Raw genomic sequence first — 23,197 nt, 5'->3', positions numbered from 1 at the left:
GCCCACTATCACCAACTCAGGGCAACTAAGTGTGGACAATCAATATGGCCATGCCAATGTTCCCACATCCAGTGAGTACATAAAATACTGTCATGAATGCTTTTATAGCGGCTGCCAAAACACCTTTGTAGAGAGGATCTATTATTATATGTTTTTAAAGCCCCTTTGAATGTCAAATAGTTTGTGCATATTGGAAAACAGATTTTTTTTCAGGCCCTTGTAGCAGATTATATCTATTCTGCAATATGCTCAGCGGTGTCCTGATTGCATTATTGAGTGTGCTTTGATGCAGTTGGTAAAAATGCATTTTCATTCTGTCGTGTCTTCAAAATTTATTTGTATTAATGTAAAGAAGCTTAAAAAAACAAAGTGCTTCTACGACTTTCTTTTATTCATTCATGGGATGTGGGTGCCTTACTTGCAGTATATAGCTCTTAATTGTATCCACCCACTTAGAGGTCTTGGGAATGGTAGGAATACTCATGACTGTTATCTAAAAAATCTGGAACCTAAAATGGAAGTAGATGTTACCTGAGTTCTTTCTAGTTGATATAAGAAGTTGTTTTCCCGCTCTCCCATTTGCGACAGCATTTTGAAGTACACAGCATTACTACGAAGCATAGAACTGGACTTCCCTGCTGTGCGTAATGCAAAAACAAAAGTGTTCGAAAGAAATGAAAAAAATTAGAGATCTGGTATTCTTTTATTTTACAAGTAGGATATATTCAGGGATACATTCAGTAAGTTTTCACCAAGTTACCAGGGAAGGCCTTTGAAATGTACAAGTATAAATGTGTTCAAGAAACAACTGAATGCATTTCTGGAGTGATTGAAGGATATGAAGAAAAGGCAAGTAGAAGGGGTTGATCTCCAAAAAAGATAAGATTATGGCCTTTTCCTTTTTAAAAATTGTTATTCAGTTTAGCAATCTTTTGGAGAACTATGATGTTGTGCAGTTCTAATATTTTTGAAATTTTAATAACTTTCTCTTTATTTGGACAGCTGATTGCACGAAACTGAATATGATGTAAATAAACAGTGGTTATTTGAGACCTTGGTATCATTTGTTGGATTATATTTGCTCTTTCTGTTGGTTTCCATTTGTTTCCAACCTTGGTTAATCTCTAATTACAGGGAAGTCCTTGAGCAGAACTATTTGTACCAAATAAACACTCAGGTTATTGAATTTGATTGTAGTGTGGGACGTTTCCACAGATTGGTGATATTCAAGAAGCTTGCTTCATTGAAAGAACAGTTTACATTGATTAACATTAAAATTCATCAATAGACTATAATTGCTTTTTAAAAGGGTATTGTTTTCAAGAAAATATTTTGCAAGCCTTTGAAGAAGAATCTAATTAATCTTGTCATTGTATGCTAGTCAAATACATTGACACAGTTTACATCACTACCATGGCTTAGAAACCTTATTCCTTATACTTTGTCAAGATACAAAGAAAAATGATTGAACAGAAGTAGTTTTCAGAAGCGAGATTACAGCAGGCTTAAAAGAGTTGCTGACTTTAAAGTGTACGTGGATGATCTCCTTAACATTTAGTATTTAAAGATGATGAATCATGTTAATGCGGTTTGACTTTTTTGTTCGGCTGAAAGTTTCTGCTTCAGCTGATCTCTCAATGTTTCATAACTTTTATTTCCCTGTAACTGCAAAACATTAATGGGAAGTAACTTATTTGTCTAGACCACAGATAAAGAATCTCCTGGATCAGTCCTAATGCAGAATCTTGCTTTCCTGAGTGGGTTTCCAGCATCATGCAAAGAGGAGGAACAACTTAGAGCCAAACTACCACCAGTTGTTACTGGCAAAATGAAGCAGGTGAGAGCTTGTATAATTAAATGTTTTGGGACTGTATGGAAACTGGGCATTTTATAAATGATATATGTACAATTATTTCATCAATTGCAGTTGGAAACCAGACTGCTGCCAACACTATATTCCAGTTGTTTGTAATTGCAAAACAGGGCTACTGATGTATTTCTAAACTCATTGCCCTCTTAATGTGCCACAGCCAGAGCTCAGGAAATGGGAGCAGTACTACTGACCTTGCACGTGATCATCCCCACCCCACTTTCTATTTATTTTTGGCTTAATTTAACTTCCACTCAAATGCTGCTTTATAAAGTATGTCCAAACAATTGTGCTGAAGTTCTGCATTTAGCAAATAAGGACGCTTGCAGAATTTTTTAAAAATGCGTGTGTTGCACTGAGAGGAATTGATGCTGCCTAGATTTTCTTAGAAGTGAGTATATATTTTAATTTCCATATGAGGAAAAACTATTCTAATTGGAGAAACAGGCTTACAGTTGGGTGAACTTTAGCAAATCTGTAACTTGTCAAGCAGCTAGCTACTGAGCTATACGTTTGTACTGGTATGCTATTGTTATGCTTATTTGTTCAAATAATTGAAGTGCTAGTTATTAGAGAAAAAGAAAGTGACAGAAACTTCTATCTTCACATACTACTGGGTAGTGAACCAGACTGACTGTTTTGATGCTTTTGGGAGGGAGAGAGAACAGAACTCTGATTTCCATTTTACGATGTTTTGGCATGTGGCATGGATCTTTTTCTTATTTGTTTTCCCACCTCCCAATCCCGATACTGATGCTTCCATTCAGAAGTTTTATTTGATGAAAGATTTAAGAAAATCAAGATGACCGCTTCGGCAGATACATGAAATGCAGTCATACATTTACTATGGTCTGGCTAACATGCCAGGCCATAGTAAATGTTGATCATCATGGCTTCTTGCCAGATTTGTTTGTCTTTTTGGCCAAGGCCCATAGAGATAGTCATCTCCAGAATTGAATTTGGTATATGCACTAGGACATTGCTGCAGGAGTTCTTCAGGGCAGTGGCCTAGGCCCAACCATCTTCAGCTGCTTCATCAGTGACCTTCCCTCCATCATAAGGTCAGAAATGGGGATGTTCGCTGATGATTGCACAGTGTTCAGTTCCATTCGCAACCCCTCATAATAAAGCAGTCCGTGCCCGCATGCAGCAAGACCTGGACAACATCCAGGCTTGGGCTGATAAGTGACGAGTAACATTCGCGCCAGGCAATGACCATCTCCAACAAGAGAGAATCGAACCACCTCCCCATGACATTCAACATTACCATCGCTAAATCCCCCACCATCAACATCCTGGGGGTCACCATTGACCAAAAACTTAACTGGACCAGCCACATAAATACTGTGGCTACAAGAGCAGGTCAGAGGCTGGGTATTCTGCAGCGAATGACTCACCTCCTGACCCCCCAAAGCCTTTCCACCATCTACAAGGCACAAGCCAGGAGTGTGATGGAATACTCTCCAGTTCAGAGAAGGTTCATTAGGTTGATTCTGGGTATGGAAGGGTTGTCTTATGAGGAAAGATTGAATAGGTTGGGTCTATACTCATTGGAGTTTAGAAGAATGAGAGGAGATCTTATTGAAACATACAAGATTCTGAGGGGACTTGATAGGGTAGATGCTGAGAGGATGTTACCCCTCATGGGGGAATCTAAAACTAGGGGGCATAGTCGCAGAATAAGGGGTCGCCCGTTTATGATGGAAATTAGGAGGAATTTCTTCTCCCAGAGGGTCATGAATCTTTGGAATTCTTTACCCCAAAAAGCTGTGGCGGCTGAGTCATTGAATACATTCAAGGCTGAGTTAGACAAATTTTTGATCAGCAAGGGAGTTGTTGTTAAGCTAACTTAAGGGTTAAGTCATGGCAGGAGATCCCACAGCCGTGTCATGTTCCTCTTGTGGGATGTGGGAATTCAGGGATCCTTCCTGTATCCCTGATTCCTTCACCTGCGGGAAGTGTGTCCAGCTGCAGCTATTGTTTGACCGCTTGACGGCTCTGGAGCTGCGGATGGACTCCCTTTGGAGCATCCGCGATGCTGAGAAAGTCGTGGATAGCACGTTCAGTGAGTTGGTCACACCGCAGATAAAAATTACTGAGGGAGATAGTGAATGGGTGACCAACAGACAGAGGAAGAGTAGGAAGGCAGTGCAGGGGTCCCCTGCGGTCATCTCCCTCCAAAACAGGTATACCGTTTTGGATACTGTTGGGGGAGATGGCTCACCAGGGGAAGGTGGCAGTGGCCAGGTTCATGGCACCGTGGCTGGCTCTGCTGCACAGGAGGGCAGGAAAAAGAGTGGCAGAGCTATAGTGATAGGGGACTCGATTGTAAGGGGAATAGACAGGCGTTTCTGTGGACGCAACCGAGACTCCAGGATGGTATGTTGCCTCCCTGGTGCAAGGGTCAAGGATATCTCGGAGCGGCTGCAGGACATTCTGGAGGGGGAGGGTGAACAGCCAGTTGTCGTGGTGCATATAGCACCAACGATATAGGTAAAAAACAGGATGAGGTGCTACAAGCTGAATTTAGGGAGTCAGGAGTTAAACTAAAGAGTAGGACCTCAAGGGTAGAAATCTCAGGATTGCTACCAGTGCCACGGGCTAGTCAGAGTAGGAATGACAGGATAGCTAGGATGAATACGTGGCTTGAGAGATGGTGCAAGAGGGAGGGATTCAAATTCCTGGGACATTGGAACCGGTTCTGGGGGAGGTGGGACCAGTACAAATTGGACGGTCTGCATCTGGGCAGGACTGGAACCAATGTCCTAGGGGGAGTGTTTGCTGGTGCTGTTGGGGAGGGTTTAAACTAATATGGCAGGGGGATGGGAACCGATGCAGGAAGTCAGTGGGAAATAAAGTGGTGACAGAAACAAAAGGCAGTAAGGGAGAGTGTACAAAACATGACCGGACAGATGGTCTGAGAAAGCAGGGCAAAGACCAAGGGAAGTCTAGATTAAATTGCATTTATTTCAATGCAAGAAGTCTGATGGGCAAGGCAGATGAACTCAGGGCATGGATGGGTACATGGGACTGGGATGTTATAGCTATTACTGAAACATGGCTAAGGGAGGGGCAGGACTGGCAGCTCAATGTTCCAGGGTACAGATGCTATAGGAAAGATAGAGCAGGAGGTAAGAGAGGAGGGGGAGTTGCGTTCTTGATTAGGGAGAACATCACGGCAGTAGTGAGAGGGGATATATCCGAGGGTTCGCCCACTGAGTCTATATGGGTAGAACTGAAAAATAAGAAGGGAGAGATCACTTTGATAGGATTGTACTACAGACCCCCAAATAGTCAACGGGAAATTGAGGAGCAAATATGTAAGGAGATTACAGACAGCTGCAAGAAAAATAGGGTGGTAATAGTAGGGGACTTTAACTTTCCCAACATTGACTGGGACAGCCATAGCATTAGGGGCTTGGATGGAGAGAAATTTGTTGAGTGTATTCAGGAGGAATTTCTCATTCAGTATGTGGATGGCCCGACTGGAGAGGGGGCAAAACTTGACCTCCTCTTGGGAAATAAGGAAGGGCAGGTGACAGAAGTGTTAGTGAGGGATCACTTTGGGACCAGTGATCATAATTCCATTAGTTTTAAGATAGCTATGGAGAAGGATAGGTCTGGCCCAAAAGTTAAAATTCTAAATTGGGGAAAGGCCAATTTTGATGGTATTCGACTGGAACTTTCAGAAGTTGATTGGGAGAGTCTGTTGGCAGGCAAAGGGACGTCTGGTAAGTGGGAGGCTTTCAAAAGTGTGTTAACCAGGGTTCAGGGTAAGCACATTCCTTATCAAGTGAAGGGCAAGGCTGGTAGAAGTAGGGAACCTTGGATGACTCGGGAGATTGAGGCACTAGTCAAAAAGAAGAAGGAGGCATATGACATGCATAGGCAGCTGGGATCAAGTGGATCCCTTGAAGAGTATAGAGATTGCCGGAGTAGAGTTAAGAGAGAAATCAGGAGGGCAAAAAGGGGACATGAGATTGCTTTGGCAGATAAGGCAAAGGAGAATCCAAAGAGCTTCTACAAATACATAAAGGGCAAAAGAGTAACTAGGGAGAGAGTAGGGCCTCTTAAGGATCAACAAGGTCATCTATGTGCGGAACCACAAGAGATGGGTGAGATCCTAAATGAATATTTCACATCGGTATTTACGGTTGAGAAAGGCATGGATGTTAGGGAACTTGGGGAAATAAATAGTGATGTCTTGAGGAGTGTACATATTACAGAGAGGGAGGTGCTGGAAGTCTTAACGCGCATCAAGGTAGATAAATCTCCGGGACCTGATGAAATGTATCCCAGGACGTTATGGGAGGTTAGGGAGGAAATTGCGGGTCCCCTAGCAGAGATATTTGAATCATCCACCGCTACAGGTGAGGTGCCTGAAGATTGGAGGGTAGCAAATGTTGTGCCTTTGTTTAAGAAGGGCGGCAGGGAAAAGCCTGGGAACTACAGACCGGTGAGCCTGACCTCTGTAGTGGGTAAGTTGTTAGAGGGTATTCTGAGGGACAGGATCTACAGGCATTTGGAGAGGCAGGGACTAATTAGGAACAGTCAGCATGGTTTTGTGAGAGGAAAATCATGTCTCATGAATTTGATTGAGTTTTTTGAAGGGGTAACCAAGAAGGTAGATGAGGGCTGTGCAGTGGACGTGGTCTACATGGACTTCATCTAAGCCTTTGACAAGGTACCGCATGGTAGGTTGTTGCATAAGGTTAAATCTCATGGGATCCAAGGTGAGGTAACCAATTGGATACAAAATTGGCTTGACGACAGAAGACAGAGGGTGGTTGTAGAGGGTTGTTTTTCAAACTGGATGCCTGTGTCTAGCGGTGTGCCTCAGGGATCGGTGCTGGGTCCGCTGTTATTTGTTATTTATATTAATGATTTGGATGAGAATTTAGGAGGCATGGTTAGTAAGTTTGCAGATGACACCAAGATTGGTGGCATTGTGGACAGTGAAGAAGGTTATCTAGGATTGCAACGGGATCTTGATAAATTGGGCCAGTGGGCCGATGAATGGCAGATGGAGTTTAATTTAGATAAATGTGAGGTGATGCATTTTGGTAGATTGAATCGGGCCAGGACCTACTCCGTTAATGGTAGGGCGTTGGGGAGAGTTATAGAACAAAGATAGGAGTACAGGTTCATAGCTCCTTGAAAGTGGAGTCACAGGTGGATAGGGTGGTGAAGAAGGCATTCGGCATGCTTGGTTTTATTGGTCAGAACATTGAATGCAGGAGTTGGGATGTCTTGTTGAAGTTGTACAGGGCATTGGTGAGGCCACACTTGGAGTACTGTGTACAGTTCTGGTCACCCTATTATAGAAAGGATATTATTAAACTAGAAAGAGTGCAGAAAAGATTTACTAGGATGCTACCAGGACTTGATGGTTTGACTTACAGGGAGAGGTTAGACAGACTGGGTCTTTTTTCCCTGGAGAGTAGGAGGTTAAGTGGTGATCTTATAGAAGTCTATAAAATAATGAGGGGCATTGATAGGGTAGATAGTCAAAATCTTTTCCCAAAGGTAGGGGAGTCTATAACGAGGGGGCATAGATTTAAGGTGAGAGGGGAGAGATACAAAAAGGTCCAGAGGGGCAATTTTTTCACTCAAAGGGTGGTGAGTGTCTGGAACGAGCTGCCAGAGGCAGTAGTAGAGGCGGGTACAATTTTGTTTTTTAAAAAGCATTTGGACAGTTACATGGGTAAGATGGGTATAGAGGGATATGGGCCAAGAGCAGGAAATTGGGACAAGCTTAGTGGTATAAACTGGGCGACATGGACATGTTGGGCCGAAGGGCCTGTTTCCATGTTGTAACTTCTATGATTCTATGAGTCAAAGGATATAAGAACATAAGAAATAGGAGCAGGAGTAGGCCAATCGGCCCCTCGAGCCTGCTCCGCCATTCAATAAGATCATGGCTGATCTGATCCTAACCTCAAATCTAAATTCATGTCCAATTTCCTGCCCGCTCCTGTAAGGGGTTTCTTATTTTTACTGTTTCTCGGGCTTATAATAGGTCAGCCAGTTATGTTTTTCCTGAGCTGCCCTGCCCGCAGTGCGGTTGCGAATCGCTTACCCCTTCCTGATTCTGAGCTGAGGACTTATCGAGTGGTAACAAAGACAGACAAACAGACCAGTGGATTGGTACAAGGAAAACCAATGTTTATTAATAAGAAAACTAAAACTACAAGGTAAACAGTATAATACAGAAGATAAAGAAATCGCTATGGATGTAATACAGTCTTACACTTATCGGGTTGAAAGAAACGGACACATCGAGGGAAAATTCTAAAATCACAAGTTTAGCAATATCCCTTAACCCCCAACCTTACACTTATGCTAGGTTGTCTTGTGGCGGCCAGAAAATTAATGCTCACCGGTGAAAACAGATGAAAAGGCCTGGCCCCTGTGCCTGCTGCTGCCGTCGACATGTGGTTGCGAGGTTTACTGGATGGCTTCCTTCTTAGTTGCTAGCAGACAGACAGGACAGGGCCAAGAGGCGAAGAGAACAGCCACACCCAGAAATATACTGGGCAGCTTCAGTTATACCCTCTTGGTAACAGGTTTTTTCATACCTTATCAGCTTGCTTCATTGTTTGATTTAAGCACGAAACGTAAGACCCCATCTCTGGCCCATTTACATAATGGCCGGTTCCTGTATCGATCTGTTCCATAACTGCTTTACCATTGTTCCGAATGTACCTTGATGGTTCACCTTTTGTCCTGCGATCACTTCCTGCTCGAATTTTGATGTGTTGGCCGGCCATGTTGATAGCTTGCCTCAGGGCTAGAATGCAGCTGCATTGTTTAAAGAAACCTGTCTGAGACACGAAACCTGCCAAGTTGTTGAGAATGCAATTTCAAATCTGCCGGTCCTTGGCCATGTGTCTAACTGCAGCCATTTTGAGAGACCTTGGATTTTTTAAAACAGTCACACCAGGGTTTCTTTAATAACTCCAATAAATCTTCGGGTTGGGGGGAACATGTGAAATTTTGCGAATCCCTTCACTCACCGTAACCCCTAATTCCCTTTACTTCTAGGAAACTGTCTATTTCTGTTTTAAATTTATTTAATGATGTAGCTTCCACAGCTTCCTGGGGCAGCAAATTCCACAGACCTACCACCCTCTGAGTGAAGAAGTTTTGAAAGAGCAGCCCCTTATTCTAAGATTATGCCCCCTCGTTCGAGTTTCACCCATCCTTGGGAACATCCTTACCGCATCCACCCGATCAAGCCCCTTCACAATCTTATATGTTTCAATAAGATCGCCTCTCATTCTTCTGAACTCCAATGAGTAGAGTCCCAATCTACTCAACCTCTCCTCATATGTCCACCCCCTCATCCTCGGGATTAACCGAGTGAACCTTCTTTGTACTGCCTCGAGAGCAAGTATGTCTTCTTAAGTATGGAGACCAAAAATATATGCAGTATTCCAGGTGCGGTCTCACCAATACCTTATATAACTGCAGCAATACCTCCCTGTTTTTATATTCTATCCCCCTAGCAATAAACGCCAACATTCCGTTGGCCTTCTTGATCACCTGCTGCACCTGCATACTAACTTTTTGATTTTCTTGCACAAGGACCCCCAGATCCCTTTGTACTGCAGTACTTCCCAGTTTCTCGCCATTAAGATAATAACTTGCTCTCTGATTTTTCCTGCCAAAGTGCATAACCTCACATTTTCCAATATTGTATTGCATCTGCCAAATCTCCGCCCACTCACCCAGCCTGTCTATATCCCCTTGTAGGTTTTTTATGTCCTCCTCACTCTCTACCTTCCCTCCCATCTTTGTATCATCTGCAAACTTTGATACGTTACACTCGGTCCCCTCCTCCAAATCGTTAATATAGATTGTAAAGAGTTGGGGACCCAGCACCGACCCCTGCGGAACACCACTGACTACTGGTTGCCAGTCCGAGAATGAACCATTTATCCCAACTCTCTGCTTCCTGTTAGATAACCAATCCTCCACCCATGCCAGAATATTACCCCCTATCCAGTGATTCTTTATCTTGAGCAATAATCTTTTATGTGGCACCTTGTCGAATGCCTTCTGGAAGTCTAAATACACTACGTCCACTGGTTTACCTTTATCCACCCTGTACGTTATGTCCTCAAAGAACTCAAGCAAATTTGTCAGACATGACTTCCCCTTCGTAAAGCCATGCTGACTTTGTCCTATTAAATTATGTTTATCCAAATGTTCCGCTACTGTCTCCTTAATAATAGACTCCCAAATTTTACCCACCACAGATGTTAGGCTAACTGGTCTATAATTTCCAGCCTTCTGCCTACTACCCTTTTTAAATAAGGGTGTTACATTAGCAGTTTTCCAGTCTGCCGGGACCTTTGCCGAGTCCAGAGAATTTTGGAAAATTATTACCAAAGCATCCACAATCCCTACTGCCACTTCCCTCAAGACCCTAGGATGTAAGCCATCAGGTCCAGGGGATTTATCCGCCTTGAGTCCCATTAATTTACTGAGTACCAATTCCTTAGTGATTTTAATCGTATTTAGCTCCTCCCCCCCCCCCCAGAGCCCCCTGTTTGTCCAGTGTTGGGATATTCTTAGTGTCCTCTACCGTAAAGACTGAAACAAAATATTTGTTCAGCATTTTTGCCATCTCCATGTTTCCCACCATTAATTTCCCGGTCTCATCCTCTAAGGGACCTACGTTTGCCTTAGCCACCCTTTTTCTTTTTATATAACTGTAGAAACTCTTGCTATCTGTTTTTATATTTTTTGCTAATTTATTTTCATAATCTATCTTCCCTTTCTTAATCAATCCTTTAGTTACTTTTTGCTTTCTCTTGAAGACTTCCCAATCTTCTATCCTCCCACTAAGTTTGGCTACCTTATGTGTCCTTGTTTTTAGTCGGATACTATCCTTAATTTCTTTTCTTAGCCACGGATGGCTGTCATTTCTTTTACACCCTTTTTTCCTCAGTGGAATATATATTTTTTGAAAGTTGTAAAATAACTCCTCAAATGAACACCACTGCTCATGTACCATCTTACCCTTTAATCTATTTTCCCAGTCCACTTTAATCAATTCCGCTCTCATACCATCATAGTCTCCTTTATTCAAGCTCAGTACGCTTGTTTGAGAACCAACCTTCTCACCCTCTAATTGGATATGGAATGTAACCATGTTATGGTCACTCATTCCAAGGGGATCCTTAACTAGGATATTATTAATTATTCCTGGCTCATTACACAGGACCAGGTCCAAGGTTGCTTGCCCCCTTGTAGGATCAGTTACATACTGCTCAAGAAATCCATCCCTAATACACTCAATAAACTCTCCCTCAAGGCTGCCCTGCCCAATTTGATTTGTCCAGTTAATATGATAGTTAAAATCCCCCATAATTATAGCTGTTCCCTTATTACATGCCCCGACTATTTCCTGATTAATACTTCTTCCAGCAGAGTTGCAACTATTAGGAGGCCTATATACTACGCCCGCTAGTGTTTTTTTCCCCCTTATTATTCCTTATCTCTACCCAAACTGTTTCATTATCCTGATCCTTTGTCCCAATATCATTTCTCTATTACAGTGATTCCTTCCCTTATTAACATAGCCACCCCACCTCCCCTTCCTTCCTGATCGTTAAATACCCTGGCATATTTAATTCCCAGTCGTTGTCACCCTGCAGCCATGTTTCTGTAATGGCCACAAGATCATACCCATACGAAGTTATTTGTGCCGTTAACTCGTCCATTTTGTTACGAATGCTACGTGCATTCAGATAAAGAACTTTCAAATATGTTTTGTGACACTTAATTACTGCTTTTTCCTTTTTTAACACTTTACCTTTTACTCCATACCTTCTGTCCTTTCCTGACATGCTTTCCTCTGTCTCCCTGCTCAGGTTCCCAACCCCCTGCCACAGCTTTGATGCTGGGTTAATCGCCTTACGCCTTCTAGTTTTTATTTTATCTGCCGTGCCTAAAGTACACTTTCTTTCCGCTGCTCTATGCTTTTCCCTTTCACTTTTTCATGGGGAAAAGGTGGGAAAGTGGAGTTGAGGTTAAAAAATCAGATCAGCCATGATCTCATTGAATGACGGAGCAGGCTCGAGGGGCCGAATGGACAACTCCTGTTCCTATCTCTTATCGTCTCCACTTGCCTGGATGAGTGCAGCTCCAACAAAACTCAAGAAGCTCACCACCATCCAGGACAAAGCAGCCCTCTTGATTGGCACCCCATCCACCACCCTAAACATTCACTCCCCTCACCACCGACGCACAGTGGCTGCAGTGTATACCATCCACAGGATGCACACAGCAACTCGCCAAGGCTGCTTCGACAGCACATCCCAAACCCACGACCTCTATCATCTAGAAGGACAAGGGCAGCAGGCACATGGGAACAACACCACCTGCACGTTCCCCTCCAAGTCACACACCATCCTGACTTGGAAATATATCGCCGTTCCTTCATCGTCGTTGGGTCAAAATCCTGGAACTCCCTACCTAACAGCACTGTGGGAGAACCTTCACCACACGGACTGCAGCGGTTCAAGAAGGCAGCTCGCCACCACCTTCTCAAGGGCAATTCGGGATGGGCAATAAATGCTGGCCTTGCCAGCGACGCCCACATTCCATGAACGAATTAAAAAACAGTATGGGTGAACGTGGTAATTCAGGACTTTGCAGAGGTTAGGGTGGGGAGAGAAGGGAATGCTTCATCAATGCCTACAGGTGGAAGCTTTCTTCTAGTATTGTTCATTAGTCGTCCACTGAAGCTGACATTCCCCAAAACATGTCTGGGGCATTCAGCGCTATTAACTCCATAGTAGCTCAGAGCTTGAATCTGAAAGCCAGGAATGGAGGCTGTGCTTCTGTTCCCTCAAATATCGACACCATTGCTGTTTGCAGATTTCATTCTTCTACCATCTTGACCACAATCGAAGGAAAAGGTGTATGAGGGTTGTGTGTAAACAGCCTCTTGTCACAGGTTATATAGGTATATGTACAACATATATATCATCCACTATGCTTCTCCTGAGCTCTATGCATTCTTACAACAAATTTTACAGTCATTAAATGTGATGTCATCTTTGGGCGACAACAAAGGAGATTTTGAATATTAGAAAGCATCGTGACAAACTTCTTTACATACTGCTGAAGTATAGAGGGTTCTGCTTAATTCGCCCTCAGTCATATCTAAGGTAGACCACACATGCAGAGTGAGCGGTTATCACTTCTGCTAATGATTCTACTGTGTTTAAATGTGACATGGTCACAAAAATGATACTGGTGAGAATTTGCTGCTTCCTTTTTCTATAAGTCAAGACATTAACCTGCATTCCTTCAAAAAGGAAATATCATGATTTCTCACTGGTGAGAATTTCATTAGTGACCATAGTCACATTAAGTCAATGCAGTTATGTATCGTTCCTTTAGTTATCTTGTCTTAAAACCTAATACCCCTGCTTACCCAAATTTTCTCTACCAGTCATTTTGGAGGGGTGGGGAAAAGTTTATGGAAACTTTTTATGGATTAATTTTGTTTGGTGATGGTTTTCTGCAGGCTGATCATTTAGACCATACACATCAACTTTAACAGTGCAATATGTAGTTTAATTCCAGATATATAATCTGATTTTGTGATGAGTATGTAATTGGGTGTGACTGGGAGTGTTGTGAAACTCAGTCACTGTCTGACTGAGTTTCACAACAGTGTCAAACCATCAACAAACTGAACTACTCCATGTAAGAGATCTTGTAAGCTTTTCTGTATGGGTAAATCTGCAGACAGGTTTGGAAAATGCAGAAGTAATAGGAGCTGCTTCTGCCATCCTTCAATATGCATATAACTGTCAATTGGAAATAATTCTAGATGAGGGGTCATTTAGCTCATTTGCAAAGAAACATCGAAACCTACATTTCTTTCTCCCCCTCCAAACATCACATCATCGAACTGCTTCTTGAATGATTTAAGTTTTTCCCTCCACTGTTCCATTCAGAAGACTTTCAACAACAACAACTTACATTTATATAGCGCCTTTAATATAGTAAAATGTCCCAACGCTCTGCACAGGAGCGTTTTCAAACAAAATTGACACCGAGCCACATAAGGAGATATTAGGACAGGTGACAAAAAGTTTGGTCAAAGTGGTAGGTTTTAAGGATCATCTTAGGAGGAGAGAGAGCTAGAGAGGTGATGGTGGTTAAGGAGGGAATTCCAGAGCTTAGGATCTAGGCACCTGAAGGCACGGCTGCCAATAAAATCAGGGATGTGCAAGAGGCAAGAATTGGAGGAGTGCGGAGATTTCGGAGGGTTGTCTGGCTGGAGAAAGTTACAGAGATAGGGAGGGGTGAGGCCATGGAGCGATTTGAAAACAAGGATGAGAATTTTAAATTCGATGCGTTGCCAGACCGGGATCCAATGTAGGTCAGCAAGCACAGGGGTGATGGGTGAACGGGACTTGGTGCGAGTTAGGATATGGGCAGCAGAGTTTTGGATGAGCTTAAGTTCATGGAGGGTGGAAGATGGGAAGTCAGCCAGGAGAGCATTGGAATAGTCGAGTCCAGAGGTAACAAAGGCATGGATGAGGGTTTCAATGGCTGATGAGGTGAGGTAAGGGCAGAGACTGTCGATGTTACGGAGGTGGAAATAGACGGTCTTGGTGATGGAGTGGATATATGGTCGGAAGCTCATCTCAGACAAATAAGACGCCAAGATTGTGAATAATCCATATATTCAATAATCCAAATATAAATCACTCTGCCTGAAAAAGTGCTTACTGACATCAGTCCTTTACCAGCTTGTACCTCTGTCCCATTGTCCTGCAATAATGGCTTAATTTGAAATAGCTAGGATGAATACGTGGCTTGAGAGATTGTGCAAGAGGGAGGGATTCAAATTCCTGGGCCATTGGAACTGGTTCTGGGGGAGGTGGGACCAGTACAAATTGGACGGTCTGCATCTGGGCAGGACTGGAACCAATGTCCTAGGGGGAGTGTTTGCTGGTGCTGTTGGGGAGGGTTTAAATTAATGTGGCAGGGGGATGGGAACCGATGCAAGAAGTCAGTGGGAAGTAAAGTGGTGACAGAAACAAAAGGCAGTAAGGGAGAGTGTACAAAACATGACCGGACAGATGGTCTGAGAAAGCAGGGCAAAGACCAAGGGACGTCTAGATTAAACTGCATTTATTTCAATGCAAGAAGTCTGATGGGCAAGGCATATGAACTCAGGGCATGGATGGGTACATGGGACTGGGATGTTATAGCTATTACTGAAACATGGCTAAGGGAGGGGCAGGACTGGCAGCTCAATGTTCCAGGGTACAGATGCTATAGGAAAGATAGAGCAGGAGGTAAGAGAGGAGGGGGAGTTGCGTTCTTGATTAGGGAGAACATCACGGCAGTAGTGAGAGGGGATATATCCGAGGGTTCGCCCACTGAGTCTATATGGGTAGAACTGAAAAATAAGAAGGGAGAGATCACTTTGATAGGATTGTACTACAGACCCCCAAATAGTCAACGGGAAATTGAGGAGCAAATATGTACGGAGGTTACAGACAGCTGCAAGAAAAATAGGGTGGTAATAGTAGGGGACTTTAACTTTCCCAACATTGACTGGGACAGCCATAGCATTAGGGGCTTGGATGGAGAGAAATTTGTTGAGTGTATTCAGGAGGAATTTCTCATTCAGTATGTGGATGGCCCGACTGGAGAGGGGGCAAAACTTGACCTCCTCTTGGGAAATAAGGAAGGGCAGGTGACAGAAGTGTTAGTGAGGGATCACTTTGGGACCAGTGATCATAATTCCATTAGTTTTAAGATAGCTATGGAGAATGATAGGTCTGGCCCAAAAGTTAAAATTCTAAATTGGGGAAAGGCCAATTTTGATGGTATTCGACTGGAACTTTCAGAAGTTGATTGGGAGAGTCTGTTGGCAGGCAAAGGGTCGTCTGGTAAGTGGGAGGCTTTCAAAAGTGTGTTAACCAGGGTTCAGGGTAAGCACATTCCTTATCAAGTGAAGGGCAAGGCTGGTAGAAGTAGGGAACCTTGGATGACTCGGGAAATTGAGGCCCTCGTCAAAAAGAAGAAGGAGGCATATGACATGCATGGGCAGCTGGGATCAAGTGGATCCCTTGAAGAGTATAGAGATTGCCGGAGAAGAGTTAAGAGAGAAATCAGGAGGGCAAAAAGGGGACATGAGATTGCTTTGGCAGATAAGGCAAAGGAGAATCCAAAGAGCTTCTACAAATACATAAAGGGCAAAAGAGTAACTAGGGAGAGAGTAGGGCCTCTTAAGGATCAACAAGGTCATCTATGTGCGGAACCACAAGAGATGGGTGAGATCCTAAATGAAAATTTCACATCGGTATTTACGGTTGAGAAAGGCATGGATGTGAGGGAACTTGGGGAAATAAATAGTGATGTCTTGAGGAGTGTACATATTACAGAGAGGGAGGTGCTGGAAGTCTTAACGCGCATCAAGGTAGATAAATCTCCGGGACCTGATGAAATGTATCCCAGGACGTTATGGGAGGTTAGGGAGGAAATTGCGGGTCCCCGAGCAGAGACATTTGAATCATCGACAGCCTGAAGATTGGAGGGTAGCAAATGTTGTGCCTTTGTTTAAGAAGGGTGGCAGGGAAAAGCCTGGGAACTACAGACCGGTGAGCCTGACCTCTGTAGTGGGTAAGTTGTTAGAGGGTATTCTGAGAGACAGGATCTACAGGCATTTGGAGAGGCAGGGACTGATTAGGAACAGTCAGCATGGTTTTGTGAGAGGAAAATCATGTCTCACGAATTTGATTGAATTTTTTGAAGGGGTAACCAAGAAGATAGATCAGGGCTGTGCAGTGGACGTGGTCTACATGGACTTTAGCAAAGCCTTTGACAAGGTACCGCATGGTAGGTTGTTGCATAAGGTTAAATCTCACTGGATCCAAGGTGAGGTAGCCAATTGGATACAAAATTGGATTGACGGCAGAAGACAGGGGGTGGTTGTAGAGGGTTGTTTTTCAAACTGGAGGCATGTGACCAGCGGTGTGCCTCAGGGATCGGTGCTGGGTCCGCTGTTATTTGTTATTTATATTAATGATTTGGATGAGAATTTGGGAGGCATGGTTAGTAAGTTTGCAGATGACACCAAGATTGGTGGCATTGTGGACAGTGAAGAAGGTTATCTAGGATTGCAACGGGATCTTGATAAATTGGGCCAGTGGGCCGATGAATGGCAGATGGAGTTTAATTTAGATAAATGTGAGGTGATGCATTTTGGTAGATTGAATCGGGCCAGGACCTACTCCGTTAATGGTAGGGCGTTGGGGAGAGTTATAGAACAGAGAGATCTAGGAGTGCAGGTTCGTAGCTCCTTGAAAGTGGAGTCACAGGTGGATAGGGTGGTGAAGAAGGCATTCAGCATGCTTGGTTTCATTGGTCAGAACATTGAATACAGGAGTTGGGATGTCTTGTTGAAGTTGTACAAGACATTAGTAAGGCCACACTTGGAATATTGTGTACAGTTCTGGTCACCCTATTATAGAAAGGATATTATTAAACTAGAAAGAGTGCAGAAAAGATTTACTAGGATGCTACCGGGACTTGATGGTTTGACTTATAGGGAGAGGTTGGATAGACTGAGACTTTTTTCCCTGGAGAGTAGGAGGTTAAGGGGTGATCTTATAGAAGTCTATAAAATAATGAGGGGCATAGATAGGGTAGATAGTCAAAATCTTTTCCCAAAGGTAGGGGAGTCTATAACGAGGGGGCATAGATTTAAGGTGAGAGGGGAGAGATACAAAAGGGTCCAGAGGGGCAGTTTTTTCACTCAAAGGGTGGTGAGTGTCTGGAACGAGCTGCCAGAGGCAGTAGTAGAGGCGGGTACAATTTTGTCTTTTAAAAAGCATTTGGACAGTTACATGGGTAAGATGGGTATAGAGGGATATGGGCCAAGCTTAGTGGTATAAACTGGGCGACATGGACATGTTGGGCCGAAGGGCCTGTTTCCATGTTGTAAACTTCTATGACTCTATGATTCTAGTGCTCAGAATTAACCGTTTCTGTTCCACTTATACCTCAAAGTTCCTCTATTATTTGCTTGCTTTCAAGGCTGAAGTCAGTTTTTCTAACCTTTCTTCATTACCCAGCCGTCTACCACTAGTGATTCGTCTTTTGGCCCGTCTCTGCACTACTTTCGGGGCTTGGATGTTTCCCTTGGTGACCAGAGCTGAATACAGTACTTATCCAATCTAACCAGAGCATTATATAGCTTGGAAAAATTTCTTCACTGAGGGTTGTGAATCTTTGGCATTCTCTACCCCTGTGCATGCTCAGTTGTTAAATATATTCAAGACTGAGATCGATGGATATTTGGACACTAAGGGAATCAAAGGATATGGGGATAGGGCGGGAAAGTGTAGTTGAGGTAGATGATCAGCCATGATCTTATTGGATGACAGAGCAGGCTCAAGGGTCTGTATGGCCTACTCCTGCTCCCAATTCTTATGTTCTTATGTATATCACGATGATTTTTGATTTACTCTACTGATTTGACACTATTCAGCATTTTGTTCGCTTTATCATTGCTGCTTTGCAGTGAGCTGACATGGTTCACGTTGAGTCTGCCATTCTCACTCTCTTTCTCTTAGCTAGTTTGATACCATTTATTAAGCTTGCCCTTTTTTTTTCTTCCGTGTATAACACTTATTGAATTTTATCTGCCTTAGTTCTGCCCACTTGCAAAGTTTGTCTAGGTCCTTCTGTAGTTCCTTGACTGCTTCATCAGACTAGGGTGCCCCGACCACTCAACTTTAATATCTTTGCAGTGGAATAGTTTGCAATGCATTTCTGAATCCAGCTCATTATGTAGATTTTTTTTAAAATTCATTCATGGGATGTGAACGTCGCTGGCATGGCCAGCATTTATTGCCCATCCCTAATTGTCCTTGAGAAGATGGTGGTGAGCCGCCATCTTGAACCGCTGCAGTCCGTGTGGTGAAGGTTCTCCCACAGTGCTGTTAGGTCGGGAATTCCAGGATTTTGTCCCTGCGATAATGAAGGAACGGCGATTATATTTCCAAGTCGGGATGGTGTGTGACTTGGAGGGAAACATGCAGCAGGTGTTGTTCCCATGTGCCTGCTGCCCTTGTCCTTCTAGGTGGTAGAGGTTGCAGGTTTGGGAGGTGCTGTCAAAGAAGCCTTGGCGAGTTGCTGCAGTGCGTCCAGTGGATGGTACACACTGCAGCCACTGAGCGCCGGTGGTGAAAGGAGTGAATGTTTAGGGTGGTGGATAGAGTGCCAATCAAGCGGGCTGCTTTGCCTTGATGGGTGTTGAGCTTCTTGAGTATTGTTGCAGCTGCACTCATCCAGGCAAGTGGAAAGTATTCCATCACACTCCTGACTTGTGCCTTGTAGATGGTGGAAAGGCTTTGGGGAGTCAGGAGGTGAGTCACTCACCGCAGAATACCCAGCCTCTGACCTGCTCTTGTAGCCACAGTATTTATGTGGCTGGTCCAGTTAAGTTTCTGGTCAATGGTGGCCCCCAAGATCTTGATGGTGGGGGATTCGGCGATGGTGAGGACGTTGAGTGTCATGGGGAGGTGGTTAGACTCTCTTGTTGGAGATGGTCATTGCCTGGCACTTGTCTGGCGCGAATGTTACTTGCCACTTATCAGCCCAAGCCTGGATGTTGTCCAGGTCTTGCTGCATGTGGGCACGGACTGCTTCATTATCTGAGGGGTTGCAAATGGAACTGAACACTGCAATCATCAGCGAACATCCCCATTTCTGACTTTATGATGGAGGGAAGGTCATTGATGAAGCAGCTGAAGATGGTTGGGCCGAGGACACTGACCTGAGGAACTCCTGCCGCGATGTCCTGGGGCTGAGATGATTGGCCTCCAACAATCACAACCATCTTCCTTTGTGCTAGGTATGACTCCAGCCACTGGAGATTTTTCCCCCTGATTCCCATTGACTTCAATTTTACTAGGGCTCCTTGATGCCACACTCGGTCAAATGCTGCCTTGATGTCAAGGGCAGTCACTCTCACCTCACCTCTGGAATTCAGCTCTTTTGTCTGTGTTTGGACCAAGGCTGTAATGAGGTCTGGAGCTGAGTGGTCCTGGTGGAACCTAAACTGAGCATCGGTGAGCAGGTTATTGGTGAGTAAGTGCCGCTTGATGGCACTGTCGATGACAATTTCCATCACTTTGCTGATGATCGAGAGTAGACTGATGGGGCGGTAATTGGCCAGATTGGATTTGTCTTACTTTTGTGGACAGGACATATCTGGGCAATTTTCCACATTGTCGGGTAGATGCCAGTGTTGTAGCTGTACTGGCACAGTTTGGCTAGAGGTGCAGCTAGTTCTGGAGCACAAGTCTTCAGCACTACAGCTGGGTTGTACAGAAGGCTTTTTGATAAGGTCCCACACAAGAGGATAGTGTGCAAAATTAAAGCACATGGGATTGGGAGGAATATACTGGCATGGATTGAGAATTGGTTGACAGACAGGAAACAGAGAGTAGCAATAAACGGGTCTTTTTCCGGGTGGCAGGCAGTGACTAGTGGGGTACTGCAGGGATCAATGCTTGTGCCCCAGCTATTCATAATATATATCAATGATTTGGATGAGGGAACTAAAAGTAACATTTCCAAGTTTGCAGACGACACAAAGCTGGGGTGGAATGTGAGCTGTGAGGAGGATGCAAAGAGGCTCTAATGTGATTTAGACAAGTTGCGTGAGTGGGGAAGAACATGGCAGATGCAGTAGAGCGTGGATAAATGTGAGGTTATCCACTTTGGTTGTAAAAACAGAAAGGCAGATTATTATCTGAATGGTAATAGATTGGGAAAAGGGGAGGTGCAATGAGACCTGGGTGTCCTTGTACACCAGTGGCTGAAAGCGAGCATTCAGGTGCAGCAAGCAGTTAGGAAGGCGAATGGTATGTTGGCCTTCATTGCAAGAGGATTTGAGTACAGGAGCAGGGATGTCTTACTGCAGTTATGCAGTGACCACATCTGGAATATTGTGTGCAGTTTTGGTGTCCTTATCTGAGGAAGGATGTCCGTGCCATGGAGGGAGTGCAACGAAGGTTTACCAGACTGATTCCTGGGATGGCAGGACTGACGTATGAGGAGAGATTGGGTCGACTAGGCCTATATTCACTAGAGTTCAGAAGAATGAGAGGTGTTCTCATCAAAACATATAAAATTCTGACAGGACTAGACAGACTAGATGCAGGGAGGATGTTCCCGATGGCTGGGGAGTCCAGAACCAGGGGTCACAGTCTCACGTTCCGGGGTATGCCATTTAAAATCGAGATGGGGAGAAATTTCTTCACTCAGAGGTTGGTGAACCTGTGGAATTCTCTACCACAGACGGCAGTGGAGGCCAAGTCATTAGATGTATTCAAGAAGGAGATCGATATATTTCTTAATGCTAAAGGGATCAAGGGATATGGGTAAAAAGCGGGAACAGGGTACTGAGTTAGACAATCAGTCATAATCATTTTGAATGGCAGAGCAGGGCCGAATGGCCTACTCTTGCTCCTATTTTCTATGTTTCTGTGTTGTTGTCGAGGCCCATAGCTTTTGCTGTATCCAGTGCACTCAGCTGTTTCTTGATATCACGTGGAGTGAATCGAATTGGCTGAAGACTGATTTCTGCGATGGTGGGGATATCGGAAGGAGGCCGAGATGGATCATCCACTCGGCACTTCTGGCTAAAGATGGTTACAAACGATTCAGCTTTGTCTTTTGTACTCGCATCCTGGACTCCGCCATCATTGAGGATGGGGATGTTTACAGAGCCTCCTCCTCCCATTTGTTGTTTAATTGTCCACCACCATTCACGACTGGATGTGACAGGACTGCAAAGCTTTGATCTGATCCGTTGGTTGTGGAATTGCTTAGCTCTGTCTATAGCATGTTGCTTGCACTGTTTAGCATGCATGTAGTCCTGAGTTGTAGCTTCACCAGGTTGGCACCTGGTGCTGCTCCTGGCATGCTCTTCTACACTCCTCATTGAACCAGGGTTGATCCCCTGGCTTGTTGCTAATGGCAGAGTGAGGAACATGCCGGGCCATGAGGTTACAGATTGTGCTGGAATACAATTCTGCTGCTGCTGATTGCCCACAGCGCCTCATGGATGCCCAGTTTTCAGCTGCTAGATCTGTTCTGAATCTATCCCATTTAGCACGGTGATGGTACCACACAACACGTTGGATGATGTCCTCAGTGCGAAGACAGGACTTCGTCTCCACGAGGACTGTGCGGTGGTCACTTCTACCAATACTGCCATGGACAGATGCATCTGCGACAGGTAGATTGGTGAGGACGAGGTCAATTAGTTTGTTCCCTCGTGTTGGTTCGCTCACCACCTGCCGCAGGCCCAGTCTGGCAGCTATGTCCTTCAGGACTTGGCCAGCTCGGTCAGTAGTGATGCTACTGAGCCACACTTGGTGATGGAAATTGAAGTCCCCAACCCAGAGTACATTCTGTGCCCTTGCTACCCTCAGTGCTTCCTCCAAGTGTTGCTCAACATGGAGGAGGACTGATTCATCAGCTGAGGGAGGACGGTAGGTGGTAATCAGCAGGAGGTTTCCTTGCCCATGTTTGACCTGATGCCATGAGATTTCATGGGGTCCGGAGTCAATGTTGAGGACTCCCAGGACCACTCCCTCCTGATTGTATATCACTGTACCGCCACCTCTGGTCGGTCTGTCCTGCCGGTGGGACAGGACATACCCAGGGATGGTGATGGAAGAGTCTGGGACGTTGGCTGAAAGATATGATTCTGTGAGTATGGCTCTGTCAGGCTGTTGCTTGACTAGTCTGTGGGACAGCTCTCCCAATTTTGGCACAAGTCCCCAGATGTTAGTGAGGAGGACTTTGCAGGGTCGTCTGGGCTTGGTTTGCCTTTGTCGTGTCCAATGCCGGGAGGTCCGTCCGGTTTTATTCTTCTTACGACTTTTTTAAAGCGAGATTGTACAACTGAGTGGCTTGCTAGGCCATTTCAGAGGACAATTAAGAATTAACCACATTGCTGTGGATCTGGAGTCACATATAGGCCAGACCAGGTTAGGTCGGCAGGTTTCCTTCCGTAAAGGACATTAGTGAACCAGATGGGTTTTTATGACAATCCGCTAGTTTCATGGCCACCATTACTGATACTAGTTTTTTTAATTCCAGATTTTATTTAATTAATTGAATTTAAATTCCCCAGCTGCCGTGGTGGGATTTGAACTCATGACTCTGGATTATTCGTCCAGTAACATAGCCAGTATGCTACTGTACCCTTACTTGCCACTTATCAGCCCAAGCCTGGATGTTGTCCAGGTCTTGCTGCAT

At 44.4% G+C, this 23,197-nt stretch overlaps 1 protein-coding gene across 5 annotated transcripts in view; it reads left to right on the top strand.

Moving 5' to 3' along the window:
- The window catches only part of gnptab (N-acetylglucosamine-1-phosphate transferase subunits alpha and beta), a 119,167-nt gene that overhangs the window by 28,033 nt on the left and 67,937 nt on the right, over positions 1 to 23,197 (top strand). For all 5 annotated transcript variants that reach the window (XM_067999242.1, XM_067999240.1, XM_067999239.1 and 2 more), the window contains one exon: positions 1,703 to 1,837. In XM_067999242.1, coding sequence (XP_067855343.1) covers positions 1,703 to 1,837 — 135 coding nt within the window. The remainder of the gene's footprint in view (positions 1 to 1,702; positions 1,838 to 23,197) is intronic.

This window comes from Heptranchias perlo, chromosome 18, assembly GCF_035084215.1.
Source record: "Heptranchias perlo isolate sHepPer1 chromosome 18, sHepPer1.hap1, whole genome shotgun sequence".
NCBI classification, from domain to species: domain Eukaryota; kingdom Metazoa; phylum Chordata; class Chondrichthyes; order Hexanchiformes; family Hexanchidae; genus Heptranchias; species Heptranchias perlo.
The sequence above is the reverse complement of the archived record's forward strand: the minus strand, read 5'-3'. Positions and strand labels throughout refer to the sequence as shown.